This window comes from Ceratotherium simum, chromosome 16 (assembly GCF_057802395.1).
Source record: "Ceratotherium simum simum isolate JZ-2026a chromosome 16, ASM5780239v1, whole genome shotgun sequence".
Lineage (NCBI taxonomy): Eukaryota > Metazoa > Chordata > Mammalia > Perissodactyla > Rhinocerotidae > Ceratotherium > Ceratotherium simum.
This window is the reverse complement of record NC_141915.1, coordinates 26,842,450-26,866,621: the sequence shown is the minus strand read 5'-3', so window position 1 is coordinate 26,866,621 and position 24,172 is coordinate 26,842,450. Positions and strand designations below refer to the sequence as shown.

At 35.9% G+C, this 24,172-nt stretch overlaps 1 protein-coding gene across 7 annotated transcripts in view; it reads right to left on the bottom strand.

Annotated features, from left to right (window-relative positions):
• Positions 1-24,172, bottom strand: part of BCAS3 (BCAS3 microtubule associated cell migration factor) — a 562,723-nt gene that overhangs the window by 320,512 nt on the left and 218,039 nt on the right. For all 7 annotated transcript variants that reach the window (XM_014790917.2, XM_004434813.3, XM_014790915.2 and 4 more), the window contains exon 15: positions 21,312-21,576. In XM_014790917.2, coding sequence (XP_014646403.1) covers positions 21,312-21,576 — 265 coding nt within the window. The remainder of the gene's footprint in view (positions 1-21,311; positions 21,577-24,172) is intronic.

Below are 24,172 nucleotides of genomic sequence, written 5' to 3'. Positions count from 1 at the left end.
AGGTTTATAGTCTTTCTTAGTAATTCATGCACTTACACAGAAACTTTATAAAAATTCACCACATTTTCTATGTTATAAAAATAAATCCAGTGTTTATAAGCCAACAACTCTTCCATACAGAAAACACTTTATTTACTCAGTGTTATTTTCAAATCATTGTTCTTGAATTTTCATAAAAAGTATCTGCCCCAGTTATACAGTTAGCAATAAATATGGTATTTTATAAATAATAGAAACAGTAAACACACACATATAATTTTTTTTACTAATTTGAATTAAGACGACAAATTTATATAGAAAACAAAAGAATCCCCCTCAAAAAGGTCCTAACTAATATCTTATTTCTAAAAGACATCCTGAAAGACATTCACTCTTAAAATAGCATGGATTCAGAAGAGAGGGAGAACTACCACACCATATCTAACGGTAGTTTCAGAGGTAGTGAAAAGGTAAGAGGTTCCTTTTAAAAAATCATTACAAGATGAAGGTATCTTCAGAATTAGGATCAGGGCTTAACCAAATCGACTTCTTTCTTGGATACAAATCCATGAAATTATCAAGTTAAATACTTATAAATGTCTCTTTAGAAAAATAAGGAGAAAGATAAGAAATTCACACAAATAAAATAAATATTTATCTTTCTATCCCCCCAATTTCCAAATCAGAATCCACATTACAGTTAAGTGAAGCAACCCACATCCAGTGTAGGGATAACAAAAGACAAGATTCAGAATGTGCACAAAATGCATTAGGCCTTTTAATAAACTATACAATAATATCTATACTCACACAACACAGAACCTTATAGGTAGCATGAAGAGTAGAATTCCATTACAATATTTGATATTTGTGGAGGAATAACAGAAAAACTGTTTTATAGTTAAGTCATTCAAAGTGATTTATTATGACACTCTTAAGACCAACTTAGATGTAAATAGTTGCAAGACTCACCATTACACAACTATGGTAATACTAATTTGGATCTGAAATCAGACCACAACATTAAATATGTCACAAGCTAATGAAATTCAAGGACTGTGTATAACACACACATTTCATAACTAGTGGTCAAATATTTGTTGAGTGCCTTAGCCTAAGATTACACATTGTGAGGACTGAATTCTCTGTTATCATGAAGTTTATAGTCAAATATGCGTGAAACTGGAATAATTAAGTGCTAATTGCCTAATACTAAAGATAAGTACACATAGGATCAATTATTTGAAGAAGAGATCATGGAGCAGATGGGATATGATCTAGGCTTTGAAAGATGGGCAAAATATGGGTAAGAGTACGAGAGAAGAAATATTCTGAGCATGAAGGATAACATGAAGAGCAGATGGTATAAAAGAATGCCACATAAGTGAGCAACAGAAAAGAATCTCTAACTAGAGGACAGGGTTATAATTGAAAGCAGTAGGAAGATGAAATGATTTCATTTTTAGAAGAACCTTTCAAATGAGGCAGAGGAGTAGGAACTTAGGTAAGTTCTTCAGTAAGGGAACCGTACAGATTTTGAGATCACTGAACTTTACAGATAGGATGAGTGGCCTAGAAAAATGAAGTAATGTACTGAGAAGCTCTAACTCTTGTGGTTTAGCCATGACTTAAAACCCTTCACTGGCTCACCAGGATAAAGGACCACCTCAGAATAGCATACAAGGAACTTCAGACCTATCTCTCTCAGCCTGCTACTGTATTATCAAGCAACACCCAAGTGTTTATGGGCTTTTACTCTTGGTGTCGGTGTTGATGATGCAGCCTCTGAAACCCACCCCATTTGAAAGAGTCAAGTTGGGTAGATTTTATGTTCATAAGAATAGGGGTAGTGTCTGTCTTATATTTTACTGGTTATGGTAAGCAATTTATAAAAATAGCTTTAAGGAGGGCGCTTGCCCCATGGCCTAGTGGTTAAGTTCAGTGGGCTCTGCTTCAGCGGCCCAGGTTCGAGAGTTCAGATCCCGGATGCGGACCTACACCACTCATCAGCCATGCTGTGGTGGCGACCCACATACAAAATAGAGGTAGACTGCCACAGATGTTAGCTCATGGCTAATCTTTGTCAAGCAAAAAAAAAGAGGAAAATTGGCAATGGACATTAGCTCAGGGCAAATCTTCCTCAGCAAAAAAAAAAAAAAATAGTTTTAATGAAAGAATAAATGTGTTAATAAAATGGTCAACAATCACACAGCTCAGGAAGACAAATTCAGACAGAAAGCTACTAACTCTGGTAATCTTCAATAGGGTAATTTCAGTAAAGAGGTGGAAAAGTCAGATAGAAAGGGATAAGTAAAGGGAACATTGATAGGGAATGATCAAGGTAATAGATATAGAACACAGATTTAAGGATTTTGGAGCTGAAAAGAAGACATTAACAAGATGAGATACTGTACCAAACAAAGGTTTCATTCAACATTCACTCTTTCACTTCACACTTTTTGAGCCTTACTGGTATGAGGCCCCGTTCTAGTCCTGGATGAATAAGCCCAAGGGACTCCTAAAGAGTTCATAACATAATGAGACAGAAAGATATATAAACAAACAATTTGAAATGGGAGAAAACATTCTTATAAAGGTATCTGCAAAATGTCTCAGGAACAAAAAGGAAGGAAACATTTTTATTACTGTTGTTGAGAGGGACAACGTAAAAAGGGAGATAAGGTATACAAATTTTGAGCATAGAGGAAGGAACTTGTATCTTCTTACCCTTACTTTTCTAACAGAAAATAAAGGATAAGATGAGAGATGTGTGAACAATTATATCAGGAATTAGTAAAATGAGGGAACTAGCTTAGACAAGAAATTTCATTAGCTGACAAATGATCTACATGTAAAAAATATACATTAAAAAACACCAAATTTTAAAATGAAAGTTCATACTCAATAAATCAAATGCACAAAAATAGTATAATGATCCTTTCTTCTCTTTTCTATTGTTCAAAGTCTTTGGTTAAAAATGATTTTTCACTATCTCTTGTGTCATGGATTTTCTTTCAAAATGCAGCTAGAATTTAACAAACCTCCAGATTTATCCTCCACAAAAACTAGAGAGTCCTCGAGTAGGGGTAATGTCTTACTAATCGTTGACAGCTCAATAAATGTTTGCTGAATGAATGAAGGAAATATATTTTTTCCCACATCCAGGAAGTACAGGAAAATATTGCCCTATGATCTATAGAAAAAAATTAATTTTGGAGGGGACTCAAAGTACTTCAGAAGATAGCCAGATGCTGGAATCCATGGCTTTCACTATTCTGCTTAGTCTCATGTTGACTAGGCCAGGAGACTAGACTTGATAACTCTAAGAATAGATCTTAAGACACTTCCTTTTGGTCATATTAAGCCTGAATTTCCAAGCCAGACTTTTCATTAAGCCTGAAGCCTCTTAATATAACGAGGTTCAGCAGGAAGACACGCAGTATCCCAAGTCTTGGAGATGGATTAATTCTGTCCCTCTATTTTATGCTTCAATTTCCCTTTGGAGAGGGACAGTAGCACTATTTCTTTGCTCTCTACTTCTCAGGCATATACATATCATACATCATATGATATCATATATATGACAGTAACAGTAAAATTAAAAATTTCTGAGATCAATGAAGAGTCACTACATAAATGCTACATGTCACCTTCACTAACTGTTCTCTACTCTTCTCTTTTTTCTTTATTGTATGAGCATAATAAAAATAGCAGAGGCTGCTTAATTGCTGTTTTGGTAGTGGGCTTCGTAAAACCTTAAAATACATGTGATATTTCACACACCACTATACTTTCAAATTCCAGCTGGGACAAGACCTGTAAGTGACAAATGCCATGAGAATGGATATTCTCACAGTATTTCTGGCACATCCAAACAGAGGAAGTCCCAAAAATCTCATGAGAAAATAAGCTCTTCTAAGACTCTCATCCCAGTTTTTTGGGCTTACTCTATGTAGATAAACTTCCATAAGCCTTCGAGCTTTTGAGTCTTTATCCAAATCCACGAGAGCTTTGATCCTTTAGAGGTTTACCAGTCCCCAAGATAGATGGAGTTCTCTTGGGGGAAAAATTCCCAAGTTCCAATAAAATGTTTTCTCAATAAATTCAAGCAGGAATTGTTATTTGGGAATAGAAAATCATTTAAAAATCAGCATTTATAAAACATCCCTTGATGTTTAAAGCTAAGATATTTTGTTTTGTTTTCAGTTGCTTATTTGTTTACAGTTATTATTGTTTTTAATGTTACAATACAAAGCACTAAACCAGAATGGTTCACATTGGGGTTTAACCACTGACTTTCTGTGTTTACTTGAATTAGTTTGCATTTTTGAAAAAAGGAATTATGAAAACAACCTCATGTGCTCTTTTTTTTTCTTCTACCTTTTGGATGAAGAATACCCGCAGGTACCTTATACTTTGGGGGAAAGGAACTCTCAAGCTCCATATTAACACAGTATCACTGTCTGTGTGAGTGGTTGACATGATACAATCTGTTTACTAAAAGTTTTGCTAACTTCAAAATGGCATCTTATCATTTATGTATTGTCCCAAAGTATGTTTTCCCAGACATTCTATACTATAAAAACACAGAGGAAAAATGGATTAAGTTGAGGATAAAAGTAAAGAGAGAAAATAACAATGGGCTTTGTTGCTGCACTGGAGGAACAGCTTGTCAGGTCACTTTGCACAGAGGCATATTCCCAAACCAGTCATCATTAACGGACTCACTTCCACAGGAAAAAAAAAAAAGACAGAGTCTGAAAACTCCGGACAAAAGAAATCCCTGCAGACAAAGTAAAAACAAATTAAAAGACCCATTATAAAACACAGATGCTACAAGGAAAATAAACTTTCCAAGATTTACTGGGCTTTGACAAACTTGAACATTTGTGGAAAAGACATCAGCAACAACTCCCAGGTAATGTGGCTGCAAAGCTAGACTCCTTTCTGTTTTATCTTTACCCTCTCTGCAGAAGCTGCCAGGTTGGTATTCTTAGCTTCTGAATGCAGTGATGTGAGAACATGTGAATGTGGCAAACTGCCAGCTACAAGAAATTTCTGAAGCCAGCAAGATCCTGAAATTGTTGATCATTTCAGATTATGCTATTAAAGTTAACATCAGTGTATCTGTGTGTGTGCATGCATTTCTTCTTAAATGCAAACAAGAAGAGGAAAAATAAGACACAAATGTAATTATGTCTCCTCCTCCCCCTTTAAAAAATTTCCCTATCCTACTATACTGTGAATCAAGGGGAATAAAAGTAATTAAAATAACATCAAGCAATCAAGGGATCAGAGCTGTAGATCAGAAAGTATCTTAAAACAGTATTAATCAGTGAGAAAGAGAAAATTTTTTATTATAAGTTTCTAGAAGCACAAACGACAGATTGTTGCTAACGGGGGTCAAAGGAAGATTCTAGGAACAGAAGGTATAAGAAACTAACAACTAAAATGGAATACGGTGGACCAAATGGAGCGTTTAGAGGATAAAGGAGCATTGTCTTTTGTTTTCAGTACGGATGCAGGGATAAATGAAAAAACGGCAAAGATTCATTTGTAAAAAACCAAAAGGACGCCAAGCAGTGCTGACAGTGCCCTATAGGGGAGCACTGTTATTAGAAGGTCCGCATTATCCTCTTACTTTTTGATCCTTATCGTGGACGCAGACCTTATTCACTTTAGGCACTCCATTTTTCTGAAGGTTTACAATAGAAACCTGCCTATACATTAGACTCCTACCATAGTATCAAATTCTGTTCTCATCACTTCTCCCACATGTTTCCATAAGATCCACTCTGGGATCCTGTCAGTGTCCTTGCTCTGCTACTATTTTGAACATTTACATTCTGAAATTGGATTAACGAGGCCCACCTAAAGCCAATGTTGATGTGACAACCTGGCACTCCTGAGAAGCCAATTCTATAGGAAAAGTCCTATCCCCAAATATCCCATTATTTTTGTCCACTTTCCAACAATTTCCCTGCTCTAAGACCTCATGCAGACGTTCTATTCCCTACATCGTATCTTTCCAAAGTAAAAACCGGGTAATGAGTTAGTATGAGGCTTTTTTTGTGCTTTTTGCTTTCCACAGAAGACCAAAACTTTTGGTCTGCTTTTAATATCCTGCTGTGAAATTGACAGGAATAAAAATTCAAAATATACCAATGAGTTTAACTAAGTTAACTCTGGAGTTAAAAAGCTCCCGACTTCTTGACTCTGTCAAAAAGAGTACAATGGTAGCTTGTTTTGAAACAATCACTGGAAATCTGGGCTCTGAAAGTTAAAAACACTGCTTAGCTCTTGCTTGCCATCTAATTTAACATTAAAGCTTTCTCAGCCAAACACTCGATAATTATTTAATCAAAACCAAATAAAATCCTTTCAGAATAAAAAGTATCCTGTGCAAATGAGAAAATTTCCTGAATGTGGGTTGTTTTTGGTTGGGATGAGAGTCTCTATTTCTCTCTCTTTCTTTCTCTCTCTCTTTTTTCCCTTTCCTAGATGAGAATGACAAGCTTCCCAGCTGCAGTTCCAGGATTTTCACCCTCCTTTTTGACCTTTTCTCAGGCGTATTCCAGTATAATCTGTAATCTACTCAAGTAGGAAGAGGAAACAGCAGTACCCTGGTGAGAAACAGCGCCTTCTGACCCCCATACCAAAGTTGGCAGAAGCAATGCCTGTTCACAGGAGCCAAGGAGAGTAGAACACACATTTAAACGAAAATGAATAATATATACATATTTTTTAAAAGACTGTTAACACAACAACCAAACAGTTTAGGTGACAAAAGTTCAAGACAGAAAGAGTTCAAGGACAATTCTGACTGAGCACTGACTTGTTTCTCCCTATAACTTTTTTTGAAAGCGATAGATGGTGAAGTAAAAATACTGCAAACCTTTCTGCATTTCAAGCAAAAACACTTGTTGCTTTTTCAAGTAAACAGTTCACGGCACCATAGACATTACTATAGGTACTTTGGGGAGGGTAGGAAGGTAGGAAGATAAGAGACATCTCCCACAAAATCGACTTGAAAACAAGAATCCAATCTTTTTTTTGCAAGATGGGATTGAGGTTTTTAATGATGTTGTCATCACTTCTTTCCACTACACACCAACTAGCCTGCATGGAGCTTTGCACTGGGGCTTATTAAATGTCAGTTGAATAGTAATTTCACATTCTGGAGAATTGAAACTGCACTCATTATTAAGTAATTATTTATAAATTTATATATTTATTTATTTACTAAATTTATAAATAATTAAACAATTTGCAGGGTGAAAAGGAAAATTTTCTTTTCTAGTCTGAATACATTTTCACTAGTTAATTTTACTTTATGTGCTCACAACTATTACATGTAAATATGAGTATTTTGCTTTCCTTAAATCTAAAATAAACTCAATAAATTTAGAAAGTTTATACACAAAAAAATTAAGAGTCAAAAGGAACTAACTGTTGCTAAAACTATATATAGGGCAAGGGCAGCCTGCATTACTCTAAAAGGATACTAAAGTGGGCTTAGAACAAGGAGCCTTGGGATGCAAAAATAAGCCTAGAAAGGGAGATGAGATCAAGAGTTAGAAACAACATTTGTAAGATGCAAGAATACAAACGGGGGAAAACATAAGAAACACATCCAAAAAGTTTCAGAGATAAAAGGTGTATGGGGACAGGCAATGAAATATATTGTAGGAAAATCTTTTAGCTACATTTCCTCTCCACTATACTTGTGGCATAATTTAGTCTCGATCACACAGCCAACCCAAATTTATAAAATAAACTTAAAAAATCTCCCCCCATAAGTGGGAAGTTTATTACCTTAGTTTATTATTCTTAGAGCACTCCAAGATTTGGGATGAAGAAAATTTATAAGAGCTGGAATTCTTAATATTTAAGAAATTTTAGCAATTTTTAATTAATTTTAAATATTAGGATTGTAGTTTGCCACTCTTGTTTAAAATCAAACAAAACAGTAAATAGACCATATTTAACACTAGCAGGGACAAAGCAAATTCTTTATATAAATAAGAAGAATAAAAGAAAAACATCTTGGGCCTTTTACTTTAAGATGCAAGTTATTCCTAAATCTAACATAGTTAAGCACCCTCAAAATTTCCCAGTATTCGGAATCGTGCTCAGAAGTTTGGGACTAAGTGCTCAGAAGTAAAGACTTTTAACCCTACTGAAAAATCCCCAGAATTAAAAACCCCATAGTCTAGCATCACTTCGACCAAATTTGGGATTAAATGAGCTTCCCAAAGTATAAATAAATCTTCATTGAAATTCTTTTTTGAAAATACTCTATACCCATATCTCCCATGCTTATCTCACAATGCATTTTGTATCATGTCAACAGAGCAAACAGAAGCACTTCACTGTTCAAGGAAAAATATATGGAAACTTATCTGCATCATTCAACAAATACAACTTTATTACTTAAACTGTTGAACATATACGATGTGGAAGAATTGGAAGCTGGTTTTGAAATAAAAACAAACACTGTAACAAGATAAAATATTAAATACATTGCAAGATTTAAGGTGTTTTTTTTTAGACTTAGAAGACTCAAAATGATTTAATTTGACATTTATAGAACTTGTCTTTTTCAAATATATTGAACATTGTATACTTAAGGAAAAATTAAATATTAAAATCAAAGTATTTTCTGTTGAATAACAACTATAGCAGCAAAATGTAAGCAACTTTCCTAATAATTGAAAAGATATAAACCAAAATAGCAATAGCAAAGATGCCCTTCTCCCCACAACCTCCTTCCCGCTACCCTACCCCCACCCCACGGAAGCCTTCCTTCTTTTTACCCATGACTGTTAAGGATATTTTCTGGCTCTATTTCAGCATCATGACTCAGGTCATGAGAAGTGTCAAAGATGCATTTCCTTCAGATGGGAAAGAGCAACAGATTTTAACAACCATACAAAGATGGGAGTACAGTGCAAAAAGGCCAAATCAGCATTTTTGACAGCAGGAAAGATAAAACCTTTTATATTCACATATATTTTATTTCCAGCTTAAAAACATTTAAATATCTTTCTATCAAAATATGCTTACATGTTCTGCTCAAGTAGAAAACAGGAAACCCATAACCAATTTAGCTGCCTAAATTATCAACAATTTGTGAAAGAGAATTGTTCACCAAAAAAAAGAAATCAAAGCACACCATATAAATATTAATAAATAGTTCAAGTCCTTGTCTTCTAAACTTATTTTTCTAAAAGCAAAACCATGAATTTACTTGTGTATGTTAGAAACTCCTCTGACAGAAAGTCCTTGAAAGTGAGAACCACAAAGAGGAGTGATACCATGACCACATCTGGGCACCTGGGAAATGATGACTCTACTTCCTTCCCTGTAATTCTTCTGTCTTAGCAGAAACACTTTTTCTTAATCAGCTGCATCATTGCCAGAACACCATATTCATTTATCAATACTGTCTTTTTATATTTTCTCTCATCCATGATTTTATCAAATGTGGACACATTTCAATCCACTCCAAAATTAGACAAGAGTGAAATATTATTGAACATTTATTAAGCGTTCTCTATTAAGGATGGTTCTGAACACTGCAAATGGAATGACCTGTCTCTTCAGAAGCTGCCAACAACAATGCCCACATTAATTCCACCCTATCCATTCTGAGATAGTTTCACTCTTGTGCCTCATTCTAGCTTCAATTTTCTCACCTGCAAAAACACATCATCCAATGTTAATAACTCTTTCAATGAACCTTAAATCCCTTTCCTTTTCTCACCCTCCTCCAAATTTTAAAAGTCATCTTACGCTAAGAACCATAATCGTTTCTATTTCTCAGTAAGTGTAACCCTGGCACAGCCCTGACCCCACTGTCCTAACTCTTTTGTAGTTTACAAAATATGATTCAGCACCCAGAGTTTTACTTTCTGCTCAGATTTTAAGTTTAAGACTACTCATGGCTGCTACTCCCAAGTTTGATAATTTGTAAATCTGTTTATTTGGGTCAGTCAATCAGATCCTGGTCATTATGTATCCTAAGAAACCTAATTCTTACTCTCTTTTCCCTCTCCAATTTTTCTAAAACCAAATTTTGAAAAAATATCTCAATGGAACCTGACCAGAATTTTCTTCCGTAATTATAAAAGTACTTACTCACTGGAAAAGTAAGGCAATGGTAACATGCAAATAGATAATGCCAAATCCTCTGGTTGTTATTCTAATCACTAGACTAAAATAACGTAACTTCTTCAACTCCCTGAAAACTAACTTCTAAGTTTATTGCCAGAAAGTCTCTAACACCTCAACCCCACTCCGAACGGAGGATTGCTTTATGGGGAAACTGTGAAAAGATCTACAAATAGTACCGATTAGGGGTACCCTAATAAAACGTCCAGTCCCCCCGATGGACTAGTGGAACCTACAAGCTAGTATGACTACTCATGCGCAAAGAGCTTCCAATCAGTTCCTCAGCACAGGTTTGTTGATTTGCGAATAAAAATGAAATAAATTAATAAATAATAAAAATTTTAAACAAAATAAAAATAAGAATGATCAGCCAAAGATTCATAGACATTCAGGTCAGTATTTTGGTTTAATCAGTCTGAGACTGGGCCTTGGCATCAGTTTTTTCATCTACCCAGGTAAATTATAATGTGCAATCAGGGTCAAGAACCACTGCTCTAATATGAAAGATAATGATCACAACAAAAAAACTGAAAGAGGAATTCAGAAGAAATAGAGATAATGCAAGGAGCAAAAAAATTCTTCAAACATTATAACTCTCTCTCAAAGAGATAAACAATATTACATCTACAAAATAAGAAAAAATGTGCTAATGAAAGAAACATTCAGAGAAAAGGATATTAAAAACACGTTGCAGAAATAAAAATGCAATAAGAAGGTTAGAAGATAAAGCTGGAGATACTCTCAATAAAGAAAAACAAGAAGACAAAAGAGATAGAAAGTTAGGGGTTCAATGTAAGAGATCCATTATCCAACACGATTTCCAGAAAGGGGCAAAAAAGAAAACAGTAAGGAAGAAACTATGAAGAACTAAAAGAAGAAGCCTCTGGGGAATGACACCTGAGAGTGGGGAAGAGCAGGGCAGGAGAGTGCCACTTTTCAGGGGTATTATTTGACTTTTACAATAAATGCATGTATTACTTTGATTAAAAAAAAATATTAAATAGGTAAACAAAAACAATAAAGCTCCAATGAATGTTAACAGAAAAGAGAAGCAGAGATGAACTATAAGCCCTAATGCCTCAATAGTGGAGTTTAATTACTCTAGTCCCATAAAGTACAGAGATAAGTCCTTGAATAGCAATATATAGAGAATCAAAGAAAGGCATTTTTAAAACATACAGACACTACTTACTCAAATGATTAACTAAAAAATTTGCCTTCATTCAACTACCTAAATTCATTCATAGGAGCGAGGTATCTGGATGGAGTACTAAAAATGGATATTAATTGATTGTAATGTATTTAAAAAGTCCTATTCTCTAAGAAGACTTTGAGGAATAAATCATAGAAAACATAATAAAAAGGAAGCTGGGTTATTATAAGATCTTATAAGACATCAACATCCATTGTACACCAAGTTCATGCCAGGGTTGCCATAATTACAATCATATGAAAGTTTAGAAAAGATCGCCCTCTAGAGTCATTTCTTATCAACCATTTAAAAACAAAACTATTGAAACCAGGGGTCTATGATTTGCCAAAGTAAAAAATATAGAGAAAATACAAAATATTTCATGAGCAGTAAAAAGCAAAACAAGAAATTCTGAGTTTCAATTGCTAACTACCTTATCTGGCCTTTATGTTAAGGGAAAACTTTCAGAGAGAAAAAAATATGGCATATTCCAAATGAAATAGACAAAAAGATAAAATATTCAAATACAGTTTCATCAGTTTTTATAGCACGAAATTTTAAAGTATAATTTAGAGACAATATAATAATTTTTAAATACACTCCACAGGCAATTTTATTTTCCTCAAAAACTGTGCTATCTGAAACTTCCTCTCAATTTTGCTGTGAACCTAAAACTGCTCTATAAAATAAAGTCTATTAAAAAATTATGCTATCTTTAGTTAATAGATGGTTTCTTCAATTAGTGCTTCTGAAATGAAAGCACCTTGTTTTCCGGAAGGTATTAATTATGAGGAGCCTCTTTTCAATCCACTCTCCCTAAAGAACTCATCTGGCTCTCTCTGAGAAACAATGAAAATATTTAAAATACGTATGATTTTGGTGGATGGTAAATGTCAAAACTACCATAATGTCATAGCAACATTTTTAAAAGGATGATAAAAAAAACTTATACGAAAAAATTCACTAGGAAAACTTTATTAGATTTGAAAATAACAAATTAGAAACAAAACTTCATCTGAACTAAAACAATCAAGTACGTATAACCAGTAAAAACCCAGGTACTAAACTAAGACAGCCTAAAAGAAGATTTTTATCCATTTAACATGTATATACTATATATATATATATATACACTCTATGTCATATGAGGCATAAAATTTAAAGCAGAGCTACAGTGCACGATTGATTTTTCTTGGCAAAAATTAAAACATACAAATGGAAACTTTAATCCACAAGTAAACAGTGATGTGGAAAGAGAAGTCAAGAAACATCACATTATTATTGATTGTCTTAAGTAGGTGAAACTATATAAGGCTGAAATGTGTGGTTGCTTTGTATTTACAATTGTGATGTGGTCTGTATCAAGAAAACTACTGATCAAGAAAAGTAAGTAATTACAATAAACCATCAAATGACGGCTATAAACAGAGTCTCAGAGTGGTAAAAAGAATGCATCACACAGATGCTAAGAAGAAAAGTGATGCTGCCAGTTATTTAAAAGCATTTTACTAAACTATGGAGGCTTCAAGTCCAAGAAATCAGAGGCCCACTCCAAAGGTCTCAGAGTCTCATCAACTACTTCCATTTGGAAGAAATAGAATCTGGAATTCAGATGCCAAAAGCTGTGACTCAAAGATGACTCCTTTCCTGAAGACCAATGAGTTAACGGGAAAGCAGACACTTCCAGGAACTCTGGAGAACTGTAGAAGTGAATCCAAAATCCCTCTGTTAATTCAATGGAAATAGCAGGAAAAAACTAAACTCCTTAAATGCCCTATCACACAGTGAATGCCATATCCTTGAACCTAAATTGGAAAACTAATTTGCAAAATAAAGAAATGCAAAGGCTCAAGAATAGGTGGACTAATTTACCAAACTATATTTCCTCGTGTACAATAATAAAATGAGCAAAAACAGATGAAAAAGTACTACTACCTTCACTTTCAGTTTTGTGTTGCTGTCTCCCTTCGTTTCAGAAGTCAATTTATCAATACTCAGTTCAATAATGCTATAAAACCCGGTACACAATAAGCTCACAATTATATTTCCTTCACTCATTATCCAGTGAATTACTCATTTATTCTGTTTCTGGATAAAAAGCACTATACAAAAATATGAAAAATGAATCAGTCCTACATAACTCCTCAATAATAAACAGTATCAAGAATGATACTAATCACAGCAGCCAATCTTTCAAAGATTATTTGGTATGTGCCAAACTCTACTCGAAGTGCTTTGATCCTCACAGTAACTCTCTAAGGTAGGTAATATTATTATCCCCATTTTACAGATAGAAAATTAAGGCACACAGGAAAATTAAGTAATTTGTCTAAGATTACAGAGTTAGGAAGTCATGGAGGATAGATTCTACCACAGGTAGTCGGACTCCAGGTCCTCTAACAGCCTCTCCAAGCAAGTTACAACTTAGTCATGGAGATCACCAAAAATAATAGGTAGGAAGTAGTAAGCAGTAAGTACAGACAAAGAGCACACAGAGGGAGGAAATACATAAAGTTTGACACTATATGTTAAGAGGCAGGAAGTGTATCATAAGCCGAGAGAAGCTGAGCTTGAAGGATGCATTCAACGTGTACCTGAAGAAATAAGCGGAAAGCAATTCAGGCGTAGGAACAAGGTGTTGAACCTGGAAAGCGAAGGCAAGTAACTGAATTTGCTTAGGGCATAAATAATAGTGGAAGAAACGGTTTCTTTGTTCAGCAAAAATTTACTAACTGGTAAAAGGAATCCCTGTTCTCCCAGAGGACTATTTTCCCACCTTTGCCTTTCTCCTCAAAGCTCCCAATACCTGCAACCATCTTCAATTCCTATTTCCATGAGAAAACAGAAGCGATCTCCTCTTTCCCCTTTAACTTTGCCACATTTCCCTGCTCCCCTTTACATGAATGATCCTTGAAAGACTTGTCAATACTAATCTCCAATTTCTCTCTTCCTGTTCTTATTAAAACCCACTCCTAACAGGCCCCAACCATTCCACCAAAACTGCTCTTATCAAAGTCACATGTCTTCTACATTATTAAATTTGATGGTATTCTATCTTTTTCTCAGGCTTTATCTTAATTGACCTATCAGCAGAATTTAACACATTAATCACTTCCTTTTCTCAGAAAAAAATTTCTTCATTTGGCTGCCTAGGATTTCTTTTCCCTTCTATGTCAACTGGCTCCTTAATGTTGAAGGGCCCCAGGGCTCAGGCCTGGGACCTGTTCACCTTCTCTCTCTCTTTTTTTTTTGTTGTGAGGAAGATCAGCTCGGAGCTAACATCCAGGCCAATCCTCCTCTTTCTGCTGAGGAAGATCGGCCCTGAGCTAACATCTATTGCCAATCCTCCTCCTTTCTTTCCCTTTTTCTCCCGAAAGCCCCAGTAGATGCATGTCGTAGTTGCATATCCTGCTAGTTGCTGTATGTGGGACGCCGCCTCAGCATGGCCGGACAAGTGGTGCGTCGCTTTGCGCCCAGGATCCGAACCCGGGCTGCCAGTAGCAGAGTGCATGCACTTAACCGCCAAGCGCACTTAACAGCCAAGCCACAGGGCTGGCCCCAATCCTCCTCTTTTTTGCTGAGGAAGATTGGCCCTGGGCTAACATCCGTGCCCATCTTCCTCTACTTTATATGTGACGCTGCCACAGCATGGCTTGACAAGCAGTGTGTCAGTGCACACTGTCACAGGATCCTGTCACAGGATCTGAACCTGTGAACCCCGAGCCGCCGAAATGGAGCACGCACACTTAACCGCTATGCCACCTGGCCGGCCCCCATCTTCTCTTTTTTTAATACTAGGTAATCTCATCCAGCTTTTGGCTTTACTATGCCTTCCAAACATCTATCCTCAGCCTAGTCCTTTCAACTGAACTCCAGACTCATAAAACCAACTTCCTCCTTAATATCACCAGGAGGTCAAAGACACATCTTACACTAAACATGTCCAAAACTCCTGATCCTGTCCCTATCCCCAAACCCGCTTTAACCCTGTGCTCCTTATTTCATTTGATGGAGACCCCACCCTTCCAGCTGCTCAGGCCAAATGCCTAACTAGTCACCGTGACTCCTCTCTTCTCTCTTCTCTCATACTTGACATAAAATATACCAGAAATCCTGATATCCCTACCATGAAAACGTATCAAGAATCCAATTTCTATTCACCATATCCACTATAAACAATTCGGTCCAAGTCTTGTCTTCTCTCACCTGGATTTCTGCAATATTCTCCTAACTGGTCTCACTACGCTTCTACCCTTGTCAACCTACAGACTGTGCATTCTCAGTACAGATCTCCATTCCTCTCCTGCTGAAATCACAACTCACTACGCTTCTACCCTTGTCAACCTACAGACTGTGCATTCTCAGTACAGATCTCCATTCCTCTCCTGCTGAAAACACAGTCTTATCATGTCACTGTTATTCTCGAAACTCTCCGCAGCTTCTCCATCCCACTCTGAGTATAAGTCAAAGGCTGACATGACCTGGCCACATGTCCTCTCTGACCTCATCTTCCACCATGTACCCTGCAAGCCGTGCTTCAGCCACACTGGCCTCCTTTCCCTTCTCTGAACAAATCCAGGCACATTCTTAGCTCAGGGAGTTCACACTCGCTGTTCCTTCTGCCTGGAACATGTTCCTCAGATGTCTGCATGACTTTCTCCCACACTTCCATCAGATCTTTGTTCAAATGTCATCATCTCAGTAAGGCCTGCAGGAAGCATTCTAATTTCAAATTGCAATCTTCTCCAGGCAATCTCTATTCCCTTTCCATCCTTTATTTTTCTCCATAGCACTAAAACTATCTCTATCTCTCTATCTATCCTGTTTATCATTCATACCACTCCACTAGAAAGTCAGCTCCATGAGAACAGGGAGGATTTCCTCTTTTGCTCACTGCTATACTCCTAGAGCTCAAGAACAGTGCCTGGACGTAGTGAACACTAATTAATAGTTGTTGAATAAATGAATGTATCTTACAGAAGTTAAAATGAAAAGCAATGTTACCATGAATGAAAAGCTATTCATTCTGACAAGTAATAATTTAAATCTAAATTGTTTTTATTAGAAGAACTTCTAAAGATGTTTGAAAACTTTGGCTCAAAGCGTGAGAGTCTATATTTTACCAAATACTATGTGAGGTGCCAAGATACAAATAGAAATAACAAAAAGCCTCTGTCTTCATGGAGGTCAGTCTAATGGGAGACAAAGGCATGTCAGTGAACAATTAACATATTATAATGGAAGTATGTTCAGAGGGCCAATATCAAGGCTGATACAGATGACACAACATCAAGAGATGATTAAGAGAGGCTTAAGAGATGAAGTGAGGGGCTGGCCCAGTGGCCTAGTGGTTAAGTTTGTGTGCTGCGCTTCAGCGGCCTAGGGATTGCAGGTTCGGATCCTGGGCGCAGACCTACCCATCGCTTGTCGAGCCATGCTGTGGCAGGCATCCCACATATAAAGTCGAGGCAGACTGGCACATATGTTGGCCCAGGGCCAATCTTCCTCAGCAAAAAGAGGAGGATTAGCAACAGATGTTAGCTCAAGGCTAATCTTCCTCACAAAAGAAAAGAGAGAGAGAGATGAAGTGATATTTTTATCTAGATCATAATGAAGTAGAGTTTTAGTAGGCATTCAAGGGGGTAACAATTATTTCAAGTAGAGAAAAGTATGCAAAAAGGAAAGGTACCACGAAATGAATTTATGTGGCATATGCAGGCAAGGGTACAGAAATCTAGGTGTGGTGAGACAGGAAGCTGGAAATAAAATGGGACCTTCTCTAACATTCTCAAAGTATGGCGAGACACAAAGATTTTAAGTAGAAAAGTGGAAAATCATATTTATAGGTAACAAGGGAAATGCTTGTGATAGTAAAAAAAAAAAAAGGCTGCAGGCTATTGAAACAGATGAAGTAAGAAATGATGATCAGGGGTTCTTCATCATTTTTGTGTCATGCACTACTTGAATAGTCTGGGAAAGCCTGTGGACTCTTTCTCAGAATAATGTTTATAAATGCATGGAATAAAATACGTAGAATTACAAAGGAAACCTAATATTTTGAAGTATAGTTATCAATATATTTTAAAAATTAAGTTCTGCTATAGTAATATATGTAATAAATACTAAAATCAGTATTATTACATAATAATATATAGTTTCAAAGCAATGACAAATATAAACAATATTTCAAAATATATTTCAGTAATTCAAAACACTTCAAGATATATATATTTCACATAGATGTGACTGAAAACATATGCATTTTTATTGGTGACAATGTCACAAGTACTGCTAATATTACTGTCGTGTGTCGTCTATAATTTCTTAAATTTTTGGTTAGAGGATAGTAAACCTAAGATGTAATTTTTTTCCTATTCATGTTTATGGATCTTAAATTAAGAATCCTTCACATAGACTAAGGTGCAGGCAACGAGATCGGAAATGAAAGAGATATTTACAGAGAATATATTTCAAATAAATAAACATCCTCTGTTAGCTAAAAAAAAAAAAAAAGGCGAATAGATAAAATAATCCTAACCTAAACTGGATTGACTCCAGAGAGTAAAAAGGAAATATCCCTATATCAACTGTTATTTAACAGTTTCCTTTACTTTGCTAAAAAGAGCACAGACAAACAACGGTAATACCGCCAAAGCATGATTCATTTTCAAGATGAATCCCTCCCTGTTCAAAGGTTTACATTGTTTTTGACCAGCATCAGACTGTTTATCCACACAAACTGTAAATACATCATTTTTAGAACTAACCAACAACAATGCCCATTTTGTTTTGACATGTAAGATCCAAAAAGAAGATGAAGAAAAATGACCAGTGCTCTAATGGCCGCGCTTTAAAAATGAGAAAAACTACACAGTGTAATGGGGTGAAATTCCAACATAATAAAGTTTTAACATGTTATCAGGAGGAAAATGCCTCCTGAAATTCCTTGCTTTCAAAGGGAATGTTAAGTACAACAGCATTGTTAAACAGTCTATAATCTCCTCTCTCAGATATCTTCTGTTAGCTTTGTGAAAAAATATGAAGAGAGCTGTGAAGCAATGAAGCTGAGAGAAAATAGTATATTTTGACTCAGAAATCAAGTATTGCTCTTCAACTATTTGTTGTTTTACAAATGACAAATCCTTAATTGATTGGCATTTTACACCCATTAGCAAAAATATATTGAAAGGTAACTGTTCAGTCATTTAATATCTGTTGCTTTCCTTGGAGTAGAAGACACACGAAGGCAGAGATGACCTTAATATTTTGTGCACATTATGCCCAAAGCCTAGCACAGAACCTGATATGTGGTATACTTAATACAGAAGGAAAACTAAGAAGAAAAAAGAAGCTCAAAAGAATACTCTCTGAAGATGTATAAACAGAAGGACTATAAATCCTTCCTAATTTTTCTACTAGTACATCTAGTTCTCTGGTCAACCTAGCTGCCCCACATGCACTCTGAATCTCTCTCCATGAAGTGTTTGGTGAAATTTAAGTTAAGAAAAATATTCAACACAAACACAAAGGTCCTCAAAGAACCTATACCACCACCTAATTATATGACAAAATATTTACACCTAAAATGTAAGTACTTATTTCTGAAGTAAAATTTCTTGCAAATGACTGAAAATATGAATATCTCATAGCTTTCTAAACATTTTTTTTTAATTCTAAATACTTTTTTAAATGACTGTTTTCACTTAGGACTAGTTCTAAAAGATTTTCATCCTTGAAGATCATGGGTCACTAGTTAAGTTAAATATACATGAATAACAACTGTTCTCATAAAAATAATAGGGCCAAAGCATAAAGCATCATCTAAGGAGAAAACAGAGGTCCTGAATTTTTTTTTTTCCCCCTGAGGAAGATTCACCCTGAGCTAACATCTGTTGCCAATCTTCCTCCTTTAGCTCAAGGAAGATTCGCCCCGAGCTAACATCTTTGCCAATCTTCCTCTATTTTTTGTATGTGGGTCACCACCACAGCATGGCCAATGAGTGGTGTAGGTCAGCACCCAGGATCCAAACCTGTGAACCCCGGCAGCCAAAGTGGAGTGTGCCAAACCCAACCACTAGGCCATGCGGCCGCCCCTCAAATTTTTTTGAGTTACAGAATTTCTCCCCAGGATTCCATTTACCTATCTATTTTTTCAATCTATCTTAAAACTTCCTACAGAAAATACATATCTAGAATGGATTAGGTATTACAAAATAATATGTGTTCAAGCAGAAGCTAAAACAAATAAGGATAGGTATATAGCCAAAAGAATTGCAAAGAGGTATTCAAGCAAATACTTGTACATACATGTTCATAACAGCACCATTCACAATAGCTAAAAGGTTGAAACAACCAAATGTCCATCAATGGATGAAGGGATAAAAAACTGTAGTATATATATACAATGGAATATTATTCAGCCATAAAAAGGAATGAAGTACTGATACACGCTGTACCTCAAAAACATTATACTACACAAAAGAAGCCAGAAACAAAAAGTCACATATTTTATGATTGCAGTTATATGATATATCCATAACAGGTAAATCCATAGAGATGGAAAGCAGATTGGTGGTTGCTAAGGGTGTGGGGAAAGAGAAATGGGAAGTAACCGCTTAAAGAATATGCAGTTGTCTTTTGGGGTAAAGAAAATGTTTTTGGAACTAGACAGAAACGGTGGCTGCACAATATTGTGCATGTACTAAATGCCACTAAATTGTTAACATTTAAATGGTTAATTTTATGTTATATGAATTTCAGATCAATTAAATAAATAAGGATTGTTTTCTGGAGTAACCATAATCTCTCTCTATAAAATTCTCTATGCTTAAAAACCTAAATTGGTCATCTGTCAGGGAGTATCTGCAATGTTCTAGAAGAAGTGTCATCTGACGTCAACAAATATTTTCTGTCATTCTGATGGGAATGAAATGGTACAACCACTCTGGTATAACCCACCAAGGTCAAGATTTGCATATGTTATAACTCAGCATTTCCACTCAAAAATGAGTACACATTTGCACCAAGAAACAACTACAAAAATTTTCATCGCATCATTATACACAATAACCCCACACCGGAAATCACTCAAATATACATCAACAGTAGTAGAAAGGATAAATAAGTAGAAGCATATTTGTCAAATGGAATATGTAAGAGAAATGGAAATAAATGAAGTAAACCTACAGAGAACATGAATTAATCTCACAAACATAATGTTAAAGAAGCTGAATATACCACAATATACTCCATAATTCCATCTATATACATACAACAGTGCTTAAGGATAACTTACCTAAGAGTAAAACTATTTTTAAAAAGTAAGGAAGTGATTACCATAAAAGCCAGAATCACGGTTTACTTTTACGGGAAAGGGGAACGAAAGGGGACTTCTGGTAATGTTTCATTTATTGGTTAGGGTGATGGTTACACGACTATTTGCTCTAAGATAAATTATTGAGCTATATGTTTATTTTGTTTTGTTTTTCCTGCAACATATTCATAGAAATCCCACAGAGATATATTTTAAAATAAAATGCAAATGCTGCTCTAAAATACATATGACTCATGACTATTTTCTCCAACAGTGAATATTTCTTAATAAACTACAGTACTGACTCTGATTTAAGACAGAGTTTTCTGGAAAAGACCTATAGATATGAGATTCAATCTCTAAATTTATGAAAATAGTCTTGAACTTCATATTCCTCATATATGACACAAAGTATCCCTTATATATTGAAAAAGTTAGGGAGTTAAAGTAGCATGGTAAAGATCACCATTACCATATTGACTTCAATTTATTAAATAATATAAAAAATTAATAATGTCCCCAAATGAGCCTAAGATCTTATCTTTGCATGAACAGATTAGAAAAATGGTTTTATTTTATCCCAGATCTCAAAAGTTAAGTATAAGGGGAAGAAGGATTATAGAGTTCAGTGGAGAGAGAGAAAATCAGGTTTACCATGTAGAGGTGATCCAGAAGGGCTGCTTGATAGACCTGGAACAGGGCTACAGCGACCTCCTTGCTTAGACGTCAGTTCTTGTTCAATCTCTTCCAGCCCAGCACTTTTCTGGAAACGGCTCATACGATTCACGACTCGTGGTGACAAGTGTGTTCGAACACAAGGCTGGCCACCATAAGGATTGATTGGGAAAACATGGGAAGTCCCCCGGAGTGTACTGACCACAACCCAGCGACAGTCATGGCTGAAGCAGATGTCTTGTACCTAGAAATGAGATACGGAAAAACACAGAAATGATTGATACTATTTGGATTTCTCTAAGGGCATCACACATATATCACCAAATGTGAATAGAAATTCACATTTGGTTATGCTTGCCTCATAACCAAATTTATCTAAGGTCAGGTTATAAATAAAAAATTTTATTCTACAGATGAGTTTCATGGTGAATACTGATAAAAACTCCATATAAGGCATTTGGTAAGATTTAGAGTAGGGAATTCTGTCCCTTGCTGCATAGAATGCCAAGTCAGAAAACGGGACCTAGGCAGTTTCACCCTATACAGCTATAAGAGAAGATATATAAGTCAGCTTTATTTCTCTAAATGAATTTGCCTTCTAAAAAGCATAGAATAATAAAAATAAAAAACACATTATACAATGTAGGTGAAGTTATTGATCCAATCATTCACTTAACAAATATTCACTGGATACCATGCTAATAAGCACTAGGAACAAAGAGGTGAATAAGAACTAATCCTTGGGCTCACAGCCTAACAGGAGGAAAAGACATGTAAGAAATTTGTGAAAACATAATACATAAAAGTGAAATAACTGTCTTATGCATAAGGCACAGTGGTAACAAAAAGGAAGAAAAATATGAAATCTCTTATGAGAGGTAAATAGGAGATGGTAAAGGTGAAGGGTTAGGAGTGGCCCAAAAAACATTATCTGTATAGGCCCGGATTCTGGAATTGAGTTTTGTTTTTTTTTTTAAGATTTTATTTATTTTTTTATTTTTTCCCCCCAAAGCCCCACTAGATAGTTGTATGTCATAGCTGCACATCCTTCTAGTTGCTGTATGTGGGACGCGGCCTCAGCATGGCCGGAGAAGCGGTGCGTCGGTGCACGCCCAGGATCTGAACCCCGGGGCCGCCAGCTGCGGAGCGCCCGCACTTAACCGCTAAGCCACGGGGCCGGCCCTGGAATTGAGTTTTGAAGTAGAATATACTTACAAAGAAAGAAGAGAAAGACATTCTAATTTAGATATATTCAAATATTCCATTTTAGATATAAATGCATAGATAGATAGAAATGATGGGCAAGTAGTTCAGTATGTTAGACACAACATGAGAGTCAGCAAAAGCCAGAGCAAGAGGTGTTAGGATTTCATTTAAGACATAGTGGAGTCGAGATTTCAATTTTGGAAGGATGATTCTGAGAGTAAAATGTAGGGCACTAGATTTGTAGTGGGGATGAGAGTAGTTGAAGGAAAATTAGGTAGAAGTTCCTTCAATGGTCAGAGATATAGGACCCTGAAAGAGGTGGGATGCAGAGGAGAAAAGGCCTCAAAACACTGTAATGACAACCCAAATGCCCATCAATGGATGAACGGATTAAGAAGATGTGCTAATATTTACACAATGGAATATTATTTAGCCACAAGAAAGGAAGATACCCTGTCATTTGTGACAACATGGATGGATCTTGAGCACATTATGCTAAGCGAGACAGTCAGACAGAGAAAGACAAGTATGGTGTCATATCACCTCTATGTGGCATCTAAAAAAGTCAAACGTAAAAAACAGAGAGTAAAATGGTAGTTACCAGGGGATGGGGTGTTGGGGGCTAAGATAGTGTTTAAGGGTATAAACTTGTAATGAGTGGTAAATAAGCCATAGAGATCTAATGTACAGTATAATGAATACAGAAAATAATCTTGTACTATAACTATGTAATGTGACAAATTATGACTACAACAGCAATCATGTTACAATATAAAGTCACATGCTATACACCTTAAATTTATGCAATGTTACACATCAAATTTATTCAATTAAAAAAAAACTCTAATGACAAGAAAACAAAACAAAAAACTTACATATCTGTTGTGGTTAGCAAACATTGCAGGCCATATGGTCTCTGTTGGCTGTTGCCAACTACTCAACTCTGCCCTTCTAGTGTGAAAGTAGCCATGGAAAATATGTAAATCAATGAGTGCAGCTATATTCAAAAAAAAACTTTACTTACAAAAACAAGTAGCTGTCCACAGATTTGCTCTAGGGAAAGCTAGTCACTAATTTGTAGGACACTTATTAGGCACTGAATATAGACGTTCCAGTATTTTCAAATTAACAAACTGAATTTACTACTTTTATCTTGCTATCAGTCTAATGGTGATGACTTGAACAAAAATGTCTCCAGTTACTTTAATACTTTAATACTTAAAAAAGAAAGCCAAGGGGCCAGCCCCCGTGGCTAAGCGGTTAAGTGTGTGCGCTCCGCTACTGGCAAGCCGGGTTCGGATCCCGGGCCCGCACCGACACACCACTTGTCGGGCCACGCTGTGGCGGCATCCCACATACAGCAACTAGAAGGATGTGCAACTACGACATACAACTATCTACTGGGGCACTGGGGAGACAAAGGGAAAAAAAGGAGGTGGATTGGCAATAGATGTTAGCTCAGGGCCAGTCCTTCTCAGCAAAAAGAGGAAGATTGGCATGGATGTTAGCTCAGGGCTGATCTTCCTCACAAAAAACAAAAAAGAAAGCCAAGTAAAATTCAACATTGTTCTAACCATTTTTAAGCATAGCCTCTAAAAAGAAGGCAAGTCACAGGTACTTAAGAAAGATTTTCT